This window comes from Eurytemora carolleeae, unplaced genomic scaffold (assembly GCF_000591075.1).
Source record: "Eurytemora carolleeae unplaced genomic scaffold, Eaff_2.0 scaffold774, whole genome shotgun sequence".
NCBI classification, from domain to species: Eukaryota; Metazoa; Arthropoda; class Copepoda; order Calanoida; family Temoridae; genus Eurytemora; species Eurytemora carolleeae.
The window spans coordinates 1-16,616 of NW_019396761.1; the positions used below are offsets into that span (position 1 = coordinate 1).

The 16,616-nt window shown below is 32.7% G+C and overlaps 1 protein-coding gene across 1 annotated transcript in view; it reads left to right on the forward strand.

The window, feature by feature from the left end:
• The first annotated feature begins 10,465 nt into the window (after nt 1-10,465).
• The window catches only part of LOC111708331 (protein kinase C-binding protein NELL2), a 55,648-nt gene continuing 49,497 nt past the window's right edge, over nt 10,466-16,616 (forward strand). Inside the window, exons 1-2 of the mRNA XM_023481663.1 lie at nt 10,466-10,556; nt 13,091-13,182. Of these exons, the coding sequence (XP_023337431.1) occupies nt 10,468-10,556; nt 13,091-13,182 (181 nt within the window). The 5' untranslated portion in view covers nt 10,466-10,467. The remainder of the gene's footprint in view (nt 10,557-13,090; nt 13,183-16,616) is intronic.

Genomic DNA, 16,616 nt, shown 5'->3' on the forward strand with positions numbered 1-16,616 from the left:
ATTATACCTTCTATTCAACAAATCATTTTCTAATCCAAACAAGATCCAAAATGCCTCCTTTTCAACAAATTATCTTCTAATCCAAACAAACATTACACCTCCTATTCAACAAATCATTTTCTAATCCAAACAAACATTATACCTCCTATTCAACAAATCATTTTCTAATCCAAACAAACATTATACCTCCTATTCAACAAATCATTTTCTAATCCAAACATACATTATACCTCCTATTCAACAAATCATTTTCTAATCCAAAAAAGATACAAAAGCCTCCTTTTCAACAAATCATCTTCTAATCCAAACAAACATTATACCTACTATTCAACAAATCATTTTCTAATCCAAACAAGATACAAAATGTCTCCTTTTCAACAAATTATCTTCTAATCCAAACAAACATTACACCTCCTATTCAACAAATCATTTTCTAATCCAAACAAGATACAAAATGCCTCCTTTTCAACAAATTATCTTCTAATCCAAACAAACATTATACCTCCTATTCAACAAATCATTTTCTAATCCAAACAGAATACAAAGTGCCTAATATTCAGCAAATTCAAACAACTGAATCAAGTTCTGAATCTAACCTGAAACATCCACAACCGCAATATCTGTTGCTTTAGGAAATCTCGTGGCAAGAACTCTAAAAAATTAAAAATTTAGAAATTTAATAATTCAATTTCTACAGATATATTCCATTCGCAAATCCTCATAAATTATGGTTGCATCTTGCTGCATTCAAACATTTTTAGATCTAGGGAATTTAGCAAAAATGAGTCGTCCATTTTATTTTTTTTTAACAATTTATTATTTTTAATTTCTATTTTTATAAATTGGATACAATTAATACCGGAAAATTCTGATTTGCTTCATCTTCTTGTCATCGTTTCTAACTTCTTTCTATTTTTCTTTTCCTTCTGTTAACTGTCCCGATTCTGATAATTTTTAAACAAATGAAAATTTGTCCAAACCAGTATTTTTTGGGACACTCTGCTAATTGTAATTATTTGAGTGTATCTGAATCTTTAGTTTTCTTGTTGCGCAACCGGGAATGTCTGACCTTGCACACAGTTGATCAAGTTGTTTTAAGGTCAGGAGGAGGGTAGAGGGGCAGGGTGGAATAAAAAGAGTTTTGCAATTGTTCCCTTGAGCTTCATTCTGTACTGCAATTTAGGGTTACCATTTGGAGTTGCACCGCAATACAAAATGGGGAGTTGTTGTCTTAGTGGCTCAGAATGTGGCATTTTGAAAGTAATCCGTTCTTCATAGTCGGCTGAGTATCGCAGCTGGTAATAGAGTAAAAACCGGCATCATATAGCATGTATGCCAACCTCAGGATTCTTCTTTCTATGTTTCTATTTTTCTTGTTTCTAGTGAGTTTTTCTTTGTTTGTTTTTAAGGTTTGGTGCCGCCATGTAAATTTTGCACAGCGCTCTCCAGCTGAATCCTCTCTTAGAGTGGAGCACTGAATTTCTATGACCTAACCATGCTGATTGCTGATGCCGGCCCGCAACTTCGTCCGTTTAAATAAAATTTTCTTTTTTAGTTTGTTTATGTAAATTTCAGAATTGTATTATGTACTTTTAATCTTTACAAACTTTGATTTCACCTTTTTAAGATCACTTTTGGCGCAAAGACTTAAAGTTTGTAAAAGAGACTTAATTTCTGAAATTTTACTTTTTGAAAAAATAAATCAGCATTCAGAGGAAACGTATTTGAAAGTTACTCACGATAATACATATGTACTTCTTAAGTAATTAACCACAGAGCCCGAAATTTAAAAGATTGAACGAAACACCCGAGTTACCTTTTTGGGGTCTTAACATTTGTGTAGATTTTGATTTCAATGATTCGAAAAAATGGAGAACGTGAGGAAACTAAAAGATAACATTGCAAAATAACAATATTGATATCAACAAAACTGCCTAACCCCATTCGTAAACCCGGGTTCCAAAACTGGTTTTCATAATGTTAGCCTATCTCCACTGTTTTGGGCTCAGGCTTGCCCACAAAGGATGAGACTGTAAAGACTTTAAAGATATGACAATCCTAAGGCTAAGTTAAGTCTTCTGGTCCGGATGATAAACTTATTCTGAAAAGAAAGACACAATTTCATAGTTGCATGGAATTATGACTATGGGAAAAAGACAGTATAAATTTCGTAGAGTCATCTCTGAAATCTCATACTTGTAATGTAAAATGCGAATATTCTATCGAAAATGAGTACCCCCTCCCTGATCCCTTACCCCTTTCACCTGATTAGATTTTCCTCGGCTGGACTCTGGTCTGAAAACTGTATTCTTGAAGTTGAAAAATTATATTGAGTTGTTGTGAATAATGAAGGGATGGACTGAGGAGACCCAACTTGGGAAGGTTTGATGAAAAATCTAGGTTTTCCAGCTCGAAGATAGCGGTTCAATAGTTTTAACCCTACAGACATTTTCTCTGAAACATTTTGAGATCTAAAGAGATGTAGGAAAGGCTAGGGGCCGAGCGCCGCAACCAGGACAGACCTTCAATTTCAAAAAGTTTCAACAAAATTAGTTTATATTTATGGTAATTGGTTAGGTTAAGACACTTTCTGAGCCTAGCGCTGCAGCCAGAATAGGCTAGGGGGCCGAGCGCTGCGGCTAGGATAGACTAGGAGGCCGAGCGCCGCGGCTATGACAGTTTAGAGGGCAAAGCTCTACGTCTATGATAGGCTAGGGGGCCGAGCGCTGCGGCTAGGACAGACTAGGAGGCCGAGCGCCGCGGCTATGCTGGGGGCCGGGCGCTGCACAGCCACATGACCAACTTTATCTTTATGTTAAATGTGAGATGCATGTACAAAATGATAATTTCCCTATATACGATGTTTGGACCCCCCCCCTTCTATCAATTTTGTACATAGATTTTATATGTTTGACATGGATATAATTGACAATGTGGCCGCAGCGCCCGACCCCCTAGCCTGTCCTAGCCGCGGCGCTCGGGCCCCTAGCCTTCCTAGCTGCAGAGCTCGGCCCCCTAGCCTGTCATAGCCGCAGCGCTCGGCCCAGAACGTGTCTTAACCTAACCTAACCCTAAATATATACTAAGCTTTTGATGAAAATTGTTGAATAAGTGCTAATGTACAAAAATCGCTCTCTAGGACGGACCCACTATTCATTACTTCAATAAATACTACGCAGGGCTAGAGAGGTACAGTTATTCTCTATTAATACGCACTGAATTTGAATCTTGTGTTCTTAAAACTTAAATTAAATCACGATGAGAAGTTAGAGAACAAAATTCAAGAAGTCACTAGTCAGCTGATGTCTGTCAGCTGATAAATTGAACGAGATCTAAGACGACTTTTAAGAGCAACATTAAATTTTTATAAGAGATACGGTGTGTCTCTCTTAAGACTCTTAAAGATGTTTTCCGTAGGTGTTTATTTGTTTGTTTCCTTTTAATAAATAAAGATAATTTCATTTGTTTCCAATCTCACAGTGAAACACACCAAACTATAAACGTATAACAACAATTTATAATTTTGTATGCTTCATGAATTGGGCCTCTGCACTTGCTGATCATAATTCATGTACATTTTTTTAACATTCAGATATTACAACTTATGTGTCGAATTCAACTCGATGCATTCATATATGGTTGATATTTCATAATATTTGTATTTGTTTTATGTAAGAAGTACTTTAAACGATGATTTTTGTGGTCGTATGGCACGTGTGCAGAACCCCTAAGCATCAAGTGCAGAGACACCTAGCGGCCAATTAATCATCGTTTTATGTACAGGGTGTCCCACGAAACATGACAATAGCAAGACGCCTTGAAAGTCGTCTTTGATATATGAATTTATTTGTGACATTTAGTCTTCTATCTACTTTCACATGTATGATATTGAAACAATTATCACTTAATTCTCCTAGCCCTATAAAAATATAATCAATTAAATACTCAGCCCTATAGCGATATTGTAAATTATATACAGTCCTATAAAACAGTCCTATATTCAGTCCTATGAAACAGTCCTATATTCAGTCCTATAAAACAGTCCTATATTCATGGTCCTATATCAGTATAATTCAGTATATCAGTATATATTCCGACTTTCATTATATTCGTTTTTTAGTTCTGTAGGTCTGAAGCTTAACCATGCTCTGGGACGAGCGCTGCGGTCAGCACATGAGGGAAATTGCCTGGTTGGAAAGTGAACGTATGGGAACTTGCCCATTGAGAAATTGTTCATTAGGAATGTTCAATTATAGAAAATGCCCTCGGAAAATTTTTCTATAATAAAACTCATTTTCACAAAGGCGCCAGATTTTTCCAAAAAAAAATAATATTTTGTGAAAGTTTGTTTGTCTGATTTAGCGTCCAGATATTCTGTAAAATTGAATTCAGTTTGTATCTCTTCTGAAAGTTCAGCAATAAAGTTTTCTTATGTTTTAGACAGAATTCTTAAACAAAACTACTAAACAAGAAAAAACTTGAATTTTTTATTTCTAATTCACTTTATAATAGATTCAAGTTCTCAAGGCTAACGAAAAATTAGTGAGAAAATGTTTTAGGAACTAAATTTTCTGTTTCTGATGAATGTTTTAAATTGTTATGTCAAAACCATCTTTATTTTCATCATAACCATACATTATAAGAAATCTAAAAATATAGTTTTTATCATTGCTGAGAAAGTACATTACAGCTAAAATAGAGAATAATATATTATTTTGTCACTGCAGCTGTCTACACGCACATCTTCCCCTTTAGTAAAAGTAAAATCAACCTATATGAAGCATAAAGTCTGACCGCGTCAACCTTGTTGCACCGGTAAGTACTTGCTGTTCATAGAGCTAGGTACAGTACAAACTGGGACCGGAAAGGTTGACCCGGCTGGGAAATTCAAATGTACTACGGCTGCCCATGTCCAGTTTCTACCATCTGCCTAACAGTGAAATTAGGTAAATGTTACTTTCGAGGGTTTTAAGAAACAGGGTGTCCCACGAAACATGACAGTTGGTGAATAGTATATAAATGTCTTCTTCCATATTTTTTAAAGTTATTTGATACCAAAGAGAATAATAAAAAATATCACATGGCAGTCATATTATGAAAAAGTTTAATCTTAAAATAAAATATATTTAAGTGAAAGATTTCTTTAACGAATTAAACTGGAAAAAGTCTGATACAGTATATGGAAGAAGACATTCAAAACTATTCACAATGCACTGCAAACTAACTAGCAGGAGAAGGTCAAATTCAATTTACATTACTGAGACGACTTTATGACCCCGTTGCTCCTCTATGTCTAATTTTACGCACAAGTGTAAGAAAGGCAAATTTATTCAGTTACATCTTATAGATTCAAAATTTTTTTTGTTCCTCTCAATATCTCTTATATAGAAGGATTTATGATAAAAAGCATATACGATTTCAATGTTATGCATTTTACTTTAGTTTGACGTGAATGTATACACACTTTTGATTTTCTTCTTAATCCTCTTTTTGGATATTTCTACTGTATAAAAGTTACTTTTGATAACATTTACAGATACAATGCTATATCGATTGGACTAATATCCGATTGAATTAAAGTGAGCTGTTCACAAGCCGGCTTTAAAGAGCATTTTAACAAATAAAGATCATATGTTGATATGAAATTATTAAAAAAAACATATATATTTTAGGACTATTGTCATTTGGAACCTTAGTCTTAATAAATATTAATCCAAAATTTACGTTCATTCAATCGACATTCAGTTCAATTGATATAACACCATGAACACCAGAAATCAAAACCGATTTTTCAAAAGTTAAAGAGTACATCTTAACGACAGGCTGATAGGTTAAATCTTGGAATCTAGAATAATCTTGGGTTTAGTAAAACCAGGAGTTTAAGCATTAATCTTGATATCCACCATTCTAAAGTTTTCAGATAAGAGCTGGGAACTTTTGTGTTTGCTAACCATATTCGATCCAGATTGCTTGATCTCGATATTCACTGAGGGCACTTTAAATTCGAGGATACCTTGATTTCCGTTTCCACCTCTGAAGTCAGAACGTAGCTGAAAACTTTAGAATTGTGGATATCGAGATCGATGCTTAATCTCCACTTTTTTTAATCTTATGATTAGTTTAATCTTTTGTTTGATCCCGGAAGTTTATAACATTTAATCAATCAGAGTGGTGTATGCAGAAGCCGGGAAATTTAAACTTTTGCGCGCCATTATTAAGAAATCCAATAGAGATATCTAAAAAGAGAGGAAAAGGCGGATTAGGTAGAAATCAAAATTGTCCACATTGGATATTCAGATCATGTGATCGGTATAAAGAATATAAATAAAGTGTTCAGCTCTGTTGGGTTGGAAATCTTGAGATCAAGCAATGATACCCTGCAGGGATTACTTTAACTATATGGGATCAACCATTTATTTTCAAACTAAAATTACTCCAATATAGAGATCAAACGATTAAGATTAACGATTTCCTAATAAAAGCTGCGAAGTCTAAGTTACCCAAATATTGAGAATATGTTTTACAGGCAAATAGAGTTGAAACGAGAGAGTAGCGCAAACCCAATGTCGTAGCCCATAGAGTTATAAAACGAAGAGGTGAAGCTCAGCTAAGATGTACACATACCGACCTCACTATTAATTTAACCATAGAGTGGTCGGTTGTATAGATCACAATATGTTTACGTATCTAACACTGTACACTTGTATGTAAAGTGATCGTATTTCTAAGGGGTGGCTTTATGTAGATATTTGAATATTAGTATTGATATTTAGATAGACACTTAATATGGATTTAAATAAAGAAAGAAAATCTAAAAATTGGTCAAATTCCATAAAATCCCTCTTAGAAATACGATCACTCTACATACAAGTGTACAGTGTTAGATACGTAAACATATCGTGATGTATACAACCGACCACTCTATTAATTAATTAATAGGGAGGTTGGTTGTGTACATCTGAGCTAAGCTTCACTTCTTCGTTTTATTACTCTATGTCGTAGACTTTACAGGGTTACATGTTTCAAACTATGTTATACAGATATAGAGATTAGTAAATTTGAGTTTGTGGCAAAGACTCCATTCCTTTGTGATTTTGAGAAAAAGAATTTTGAGTCATCTTATCCCCTTTTCCCTTATCCCCTATTTTTATGAAACTATTGTGTCATTATTAATCTTCCTCACTTCATCTTGAATTTCATAATGAACGTGCAACAAAGTAATCATTATGCTATGATGTTAAATTAGCTGTACATAATACATTATAGCACGTGTGCTATAAAGTTTTGATTGGCTCCCGGATTTTCTCCAAAGAATTTAGGATACTAGGCTTTTAGGGCGCTTCGCGCCCATTTTCTATTTAAATTGTGAACATGTTCTTTTTGTTTACATTTTAAAACAAAGAAGAAAAATTTTTTGCGGATTTTTAAAAAAAATTTCCGGATTTTCAAGAATTTAATTTTTTTTTACAAAATTAAAAACCTTTAAAACACATTTTTTCAAAAATTATTATCATATATAAACCTTCTGCTTTGTTTCAAAGCTTTTTTTATTTAAAACTTTGGCACGACGCGCTATAAAGTGTTTGGACTTAAATCTCTATATCTCGAACGGTAACCCTTAAAGTCAGTCCAGTCAACCAGAGATCGAGTTCGACATTCAAATAAACATGTAAGGGCTCGGAAGGCTATAACCCTGCTTTAGCTGAAACAGGACAGGACGGCGAGAGCTGCTTTAAGTCAAATCTACGTGAAAACTTAATATTCTCAATCTCATTACAATTGGGACTGTTAATTAAGTGATATAACATCCCGCCAATATGAGGTAATAATTAGTCACTAATGTTTTTCAGAATGAATTTAAATTGCCTACCGCCGATTCAAATTTAAATCATTTAAATCCTTAGTTTATCTTTAACTTTAAATCGGTGGTTCAAATTTGAACCGGCAATGGGTAGTTCAGCGACATAGCTCAAATTCATTAAACTCGGTCCCTGGATATGAACAAATTTGTCATGAGAAGTTAATCCGATGTTCAATATTGTCCCGGAAATAATCCTGAGTTATCTCAATAGTTTATTCCTAAACTCTATCCCCGGCCCCCCGGCCTCTATATCGGTAGAGGCTGAAGGGAGGTAGGGGGAGGGAGGGGGGGGATACCGTATGAAACCAGTCAATTCTAAGCTTTCAGAAGAACAGTTCTATTTTCTTTCTTATATTTGCATAATCGAAATGTTGATCAAAGATTGTTCAGTGTCCGAATTTAATAAATTGGAGCCGCGTCTCAAATCCCCCAAAACCGGTTTCAATTGAGCGCCGGCTTAGATCTTGAAAAATTTAATACAATTTGTTCTTTGAAATATAAAAAGTAAAAGTGGAAATAAAATTTAAAAGTTTGTGAATTTGTTCCTTCGAACCGGATTACAGAGGTTCTCAAAATAAAATGGATAATGTTTAAAAAGTGCATTAAACCCTTTTTTGTTTCTATTGCAACTACATGGTTTCTCTTGAATCAATGTTTATAAAGATTTAATTAACCATCGTACTGCATTTTCTAAAAGTAATTCGTAAACAATGCTCGGGAAGACTTTTGTTTATACTCCTACCAAGAAACATTTTTTTGTGAACAAAGTTAATTTTTTGTTGTCTTTGTGGGTATTTTTTACTCATATGATCATTATAAATACATTCCATGGCTCGAATATAAATGTTATAAAAGTAACTTAATATGCACGAGTAAATGAAGGTTAAAAAATGTTCACAACCCCCCCCCCCCACAAGGGCGAGTAATTAATAATATTTAAAGCCATCAAATGATGCATGTTTTCATTCTAATTTTCGTTAAAAAAATAATTTTTCAAATATTGTTAAATTTTGAAAATCAAATTCCGATAAAATTCCTGGAATGAACAATGTAGAATATTTTTCTGGTAAAATTTTCTAAATTTAAGCAAAAGACCTTTAAACAGACACACAGTTTTTTGGTGCGATGAAATTAAATATTTAGGAAAAATAATCCTAATAGAAGCAGACCGTTGAACAGAACCAATGTTTTTGGTGTTATAATATTTCAAAGGAGTCACCAAATTTTTCATGAATACCAATGTTAACCGTATTCCTACTGGGGGGGGGGGGCGTCAAGTTGACCCCAACCCCCTGTAGTATTTTTTACATAACTCAAAAAGTATTGGTCTGAGGCAGTTGAAATTGTCTGACTTTTCCTAAATACCCATATAGCCCTCCCTTTAGGTCTAAAACCGGGCTTTCATACTAACTGCCTGAGTCCTCAGACACACAACCTGAATGCCTACTTTTTCCTGAATCAAACTAAATCTTTATTTTTACCCACTTTCAGTTGTCAGATTTTGATCATTTTTAGCTTTTTGGAAAGCCTATGACATAAGAAAACGGATTGCAAAAGTTTTGCAAAGAAATGTTTGCGAACTGTTTGCATACAACCCGTCAAAAGAAATTTTCTCATTTTTAGTTTTTCTTAATTACACATCAGGTTTTTTAAAATTTTGCAAAATTTTTTGCAAAATTGAAATGGTATGGTCAAAGGCTTTTTAAAAATGTATATTATATCATTATTTGGACATTTTTTTGCAAAATTTTTTTACTATTTAACAGGATTTTGCAAAACAAAATACAATTTTTGAAAATTTGCAAATTTTTTGCAGATACTAAAAGTAGAGCATGAGAACTTTCCCATGATGTATCATTTGTCATATTTGGACATCATTTGGATTTAGGGGATTGGGTTCAAATTGACCCCCCCCCCCCAGTATATCCTGGTTTTCAAGTAACCCAGCAGGGATAGGGTTAAAATCAACCTGATTATATAGATATACCACTTTTTAAATTGCAATTTGCAGTTTAAAAGTTATTCACCAAAATAATTTTATCCAAGAACTTTCAAAATTAAAATGAACTTTAAAGAGAAAAATGGACGTTTCTAAAATTTTTTTTGTAACAAACATATGATGACTCAAAAACACGTGACAAAGCTAAACATCATGATTTATTTATCGTTTTAGTTTTAGACTTTTTTCGTGTGTGGCTTTTAATTCTTCTTCTGTCTATATATATTTAGCATGTCAGTTAGTTTGTTTGTACCCAGTTAACGTAAAAATGTCTAAAATTAAAGGGCCAACATTTTTTGTAAGATCCCACGTACATGACCCCAGTGAAAGTGTATTGCATGTATTATAATATAGTTTTTTTTGGAAATTCACCAATGAAAAAAGAAATTCAGCGAAATTTTGCATTTTTATTTTCTTTTAGAGTAGGAGGGTCGCGAAGTGGCCTGGAAGCCTTTTTTACTTGTGTAAACCTTCAATACATTTTTAAATGCTGCCATTATAAATTTTTAATTATGTTTTTACTACTGCACGCAATCTAACCATATAACTTTTAATGCAACTAAAAAATGAAGCAATGATTTTTTTTCGATCATTGTTTTAGATAAAAATGAAACTGTTTGTTTTAGTTTATTTTCTACAAGCTTATGCTCAGAATACTTTGGGTATTTGCAGTACCTCATTCTACCCACCTGACAGGTAGTTCCATTCTACCCACCTGCCAGGTAATTGCATTCTACCCACCTGCCAAGTTGTTGCATTCTACCCACCTCCCAAGTAGTTGCATTCTACCCACATGCCAATTAGTTGCATTCTACCCACCTGACAGGTAATTCCATTCATCCCACCTGCCAAGTAGTTGCATTCTACCCACCTGACAGGTAGTTCCATTCTAACCACCTCCCAAGTAGTTGCATTCTACCCACCTGCCAGGTAGTTCCATTCTACCCACCTGCCAGGTAGTTGCATTCTACCCACCTTAATCCTGGCAGGTGTTGCATTCTACCCACCTGAATGGTAGTTGCGCGCATTCTACCCATCTGACAAGTAGTTGCATTCTACCCACCTAACAGGTTGTTGCTTCCACCCACCTGACAGGTAGTTGCATTCTGCCCAAGTAAGTATCTGCCTATGGCTATAAGTTTGTACAATCTCTAATATTCTCAAATATTTCAAATACGATATTTATCCAATGTTTATACTTAAATATGTTATGAGTAGAAACTTGTCCCTTGGGTAAAGTAACCTATAAAGGATATATGTACAGGGTGTCCCACGAAACATGACAGTTGATTACTAGTTTAGAATGTCGTCTTCCAAATACTGGATTAGATTAATAAAGGCTTTTTGCAGTTTAGTTCCGTAAAAAAAATCTTTTACTCCAATAAATCTTAATCTGAGATCGATTTTACTAAAATAAAACTGCCATATAAAGTTTATTATTATTTTCTTTGGTATCAAACAACTTAACAAATTATGGAAGAAGACATTCTAAAATATTCAGCAACTGTCATGTTTCGTGGGACACCCTGTACATAAGCTTGAATAGCATTAGAAAAATACATAGAGAGAAAATAAAACTTGGGTGGTACCGTGGTGATAACCAGGAAACAGTGGACAAATTGTAGTCTTCTTTTCTCCTTATGATAATGAAACACAAGAAACATTAGTATTAGCAATTCAAACTAACCTAAAACTAAGGAGCTGATACATTTGGTGTATTGTCTCATTATACCCTCTGAACTATAAAATGTATTGTACAACTTTTTTATAGCTACCTTAAAATTGGTACATCACTTGAACCGAACAAACTACCAAAACCAATATAAAAAATTTATGATTAAAAGAAAGAACGAGACTGACAATCCGTCCACTGTTTTCTTGATACCACTGTATGATATGTCCAATTTAGATCGAAAGGCATTATCTCTTATGTTGCTTTGACCCAATAGCAAATTGTTGTGTGTGCATTAATATCGTGACTTGGACTAGAAACGCGCCCATTGATCATTTTAATTGCTAGGATTTTTAAATGTGATTTGTCAATATTCTTTATCGTTAAAGGGACTGTAAAGGAAAAATTAAAGGGGGTATAGGCTGAAAACTAAGTTACTTAGGAGTTAATCGAAACCCTTGCAAATTCTATCTGATGTTCCTGACTCGAGAAATTGATAAAAAACAGTGTCAAATTTATTAAATTGATAATATAATTATTACTTCCGTATCACGTGACCAGAGTTCTGGTCAAATGATACGGACGTAGTTATTATATTGCTTTGAAAGCGGAGAAAGTTAAGGATGCTCGTAAATTATGAGGAAAATCCGGGAACAGGAAAACTGGAATCCATTATTATATCTATTAGAAATAAAAAATAAAAATTACAAAATTATAATAGATGCAAACCTAAGTGACTTAGGCTCCTCTGGGATATCGTCGTTTTCAGATTGGTTGCGTATTTGCTAAATTTGATCTGTTCAATCCTAATATATTTATACAAAATTTGGTGTATACCGATTTTGGTATAAGCTAGACACAGTTTTTATCCATTTTTCTAGACAGGAACATCGGATAGAACTCGCAAGGGTTTCGACCAACTCTTAGGTTTCAGCCTATACCCCCTTTCAGTTTTCCTTTACAGTCCCTTTAAAGTTACTGGAGTCACTTTGAGTTTGTGCAAAGTTTTCCTAGAATTAATAAAAAGTTTCAAAGTCAAGAAAGCTACTCGCAGCGCCCTGAATTCTGAATTTTACCATGTTAAAGTATTTTATGGGGAAATATATATTGTTGGATCATTTAAGAATAGAATTAGTGAGGTTTATTTCACAATATCTAGAATTAAATCTTTTCTTGTAAAACCTGTTTACTCCACATAAACAACATCAATTGGAAACATTATATTTTCTGGATTTTCAAACAACGTTCAAATGAAAAGTTCAGAATTTGTACACTGTAATATAATAATCCTAGTATCTTAAGACACACAAATGCGTTTTTGATGTACTATAATTTTATAATATTTTATGATCAAACAGCAAAAGTAAAATGTTAGAACATGAGATGGTATGACATGAAACTTAGTTCGTTTCATTTAGAAATAAAATTAATTTGGAACATAATCATGGAATTTTATCGATCAATTAAAAAAAAAAACTTTTTTTGAAAATGCTGTGAACAAAATGCGAGAATTATAAAAAAATGACCGGATATAAGAGTTAAAATAAGATTTATTTAGGCGCGTTGTAAGGTCTTCAGTGGCGGTGAAAGCAGTTGTAACGGAGAAAACTCAAACAACAGCTGAACTGTGGATACTTTACGTTTACAAAGGTAGATTTCGGCATTCTTCCAAATATGGTCGTCTTCAATGATAATGTGCATTCCACCTGCTGCGTCCTCATAGGACTCTCTGGTCCCTAGATCATGCTTACAATGATAGATCACAACATTTTTCCTTTTGTGGTCGTCTTCAATTCAATGTGCGTCCTCAATGTGCGTTCTAACTATTGTGTCCAAAATGGACCCTGAATTCTAAACAATACATTTACAGTGGGAGATTGCGGTTTTCAATCAATCGTGTTCGTCTTCAATTTTATGTGCGTCTTCATTGTGATTCCTCAAGCGTGCATTCTAACTATTCCTAGTCATAAATGTGCGTCCAAAATAAGTGTCCTAATTATTTGCGCTTCAGTGCGGCATCTTCTGTAACGATATAATCATAAATTTTGGCAGCTAATATGAAAGACAATTGAGTTTCCTTTTTTCTAATCAAATTATATATTTGTTACTCAACTTTTATTCTTTAAAAGTGACCGTCATTTTTTCTGCCAATTTTTTAATAGTTACAGTAAGTTAGTAATACAAAATTATATTTTCAGCGGGTTTACCATTGAACGACTTTTTGATAATAAACCATACACCTAGAATTCCAAACTGTTGGGTTTGAGGATTTTATTTTTTTAATGAGCTTGTGTGATTAAATAAATTTTTATTTTTTTAATACACTCTGTTATAATTCAATAGATTGCAAAGGTTTCCATGCGTGTGCTAAGCTCTGCATTTCTGTCCATTTGCATAACAAGTGTGCAAAATATATTTGCATTTATGCAATTTTTATGATTTTTTCCTGAATTGGATATTCTTCGAAATCTATGAATTCTATTTCCTGGATGAGGGAGGGAAGGAATCATTTCCTTGATAGCAAAAGGAAGGCAAAAACTATTTGAGCCTCACTCACATAATGTATATGTAAAAGCCGCGGCTTAAATTCAAATTCTTTAAATTATAATAAAAAATTTAAAGCCTCTACACATTTTTAAATTATTATTTTAAGATCTTCAAACGATTTTTTTGATCTGGATTGATAAAAAATTGAAATAATAGGTTTTTTAAAAATTAAGTACAATATATACATATAAATGTATTTAAAGCAACTTATACATATGATGTGATCACAGGGGGGAAACCCTATTCCTTATTGCTAAATCTCGTATCCACTTTGGACACTTTTGATTTTCTACTTAATCCTCTCTTTTGGATATCCCTACTGTCTTTGCACCAATAAGAGTTCATTCATTTGCGCGCCATAATTTGGAAATTTCTTAGCTTCTGGTTGGCGGTTCAGTCTATACAAACAACACCTGATTTGTTGAAGTTTGGACAATATCCCGGATTTTAACGAAAGATTGAGTAAGTCTTCAGATTAACAAAAGAGTAGAAAAAGCATTGATCTCGATATCCAAAATTCTAAAGTTTTCAGCTCTGAACAAATTTCTTGTTAAAGATCGAATGTGGTGTTTACAATGCATTCATTTAAATTTCCTTAGATATATAAAGATGAAATTTTATCTTAAAGGGACTGTAAGTGTAAGTTCAAGGAATCCTTCACGCAAAGATGTTTGCAAAAGAATCGAAGAAAGCAAAGACGATTTTACAAAGAAAAGACTAAAAAGATTAAAAATAGTAAAAGATATAATTAAACATGAAGAATGTCAAAAATCGACGCGAATTAAAAATATGCTTTAAAATGCCCGTTTTGCCTAGAACCTTTATATTTTTCATAACCTATAAAGCCTATTTTAATTTTTTTTAACATTACAAATATATCATATTTATTTCTAAAAGTTGTTAGTTCATCGTCAAAAAATACTAACAATCCACCACTGGTTTGATTATAAATTAAACAATTAATATGAAACTTTCCTTTTCCTTTTCTTTCCTTTTCCGTTGAATTCCATTTTTTATTTTTTATTTTTTTATTATTTTAGAATTTGGGGGAAATATTCCCACAACCTCTATTTCGGATGTTTTTAAATATTTCCTAAAAATAATCTTTAGGAAAAAAATTCTATGAAAGAAACTTTTTTAAATTCAATATCCTGAAATATTTGGTATTTTCAATCGATTCTGGCGTTTTAGAGATTCAGCAATTTTCTTCTCATTTTGTAAATCTGAAACTGCAAGTTAAAAAAAAAGAAAAATATCGATTCCTTGATTTTTTTTACTTTTATACTTATACACTGTAATACACTTTCTGTCGATTAAAATCTTTCTTAATCGTTACCTTTCAATCAGTGGTTCAAATTTAGAACGGTAGTTCAGTGATGCAGCTCAAGTTCATTCGATTAGGTCCTTGTATTCTAAAAACCTTGGTTTATTCTAAAATTTAACAATCATATTTCTAACCTCCTTGGTTTAGTTTATTCCTAAGATTGTGCAGAAACCCTAATTCCAAATTAATTAATTAATTATATGGTTGAAAATACTCATAATCCTCCGGGCTTCCAGGGAATAGATGAGAATAATGAAAATCAAATAAAATCAGTCAAGATTTGGAATAATTTTCTATTTTTCTAAAATATTGGTAAATATATAAATCAAAATCAAGTTTCGGCTTTTTATAAAACTGGATTAAATAACCTGCTTTACCTGGAGTTTTCCTTATATAATTAAACTTACTCAACTAAGAAAGGAATTGATGATTTGCCACACACTCTGATTTTCTAATTTTATTTTCATTTCGATTGAAAAAAAAATATTTTGGTAATATCCTAATTTTTTTAAAGAAAATCCGGAATTATTCAAAACTTTTTAGCACACGTGCTTTTATGTACAGCTAATTTAACTTTATAGCACGATTCGCACGATGATTACTTTATAGCACGATGATTACTTTATGAAATTCACGATGAAGTGAGTAAGAATGATAAAGTACAAAATAGTTTCATAAAACTTATTGCTTATCTCATCTTCTTAAAAAGAAAGAATTCAAATTCCTAGTTTTATAATTACTTTTATCTTCTGCATATCATTTAGCTTAATTAGGAAAAGTTTACATCAAACATATGGTTCGATGAAACCATTGGGTTTTAATTAGTATTTAGTTTAATTTAATTTTATTCAATTTAAACTTTATTTTTAAAACTTGTTTAATTGTTAAATGTTTTTAAGGGAAGTAAATATATCTGTTTGTTTTATATATCCATGGTAAAATAAAATATTATCTAAATCCAATTTAACATTTTCTAGCTTTCTGATCTGATATGGTTAACTAACAATTTTGCTTTCATAAAACTTTCTTCTGCATTTTTATAATGATTTTAGATATGGCGAAAATTGTAAACAGAATTCATTTTGTTTTTTATCAATTGGGTTACACAACATAAAGGAGTTCAACAAACTAGACAAATTGTCCTTGATACAGTGCGAACCAGAAAACTCTGAAATAGAAAGACGTCTTTTAGAATCAAGTTTTAACTTTAAAA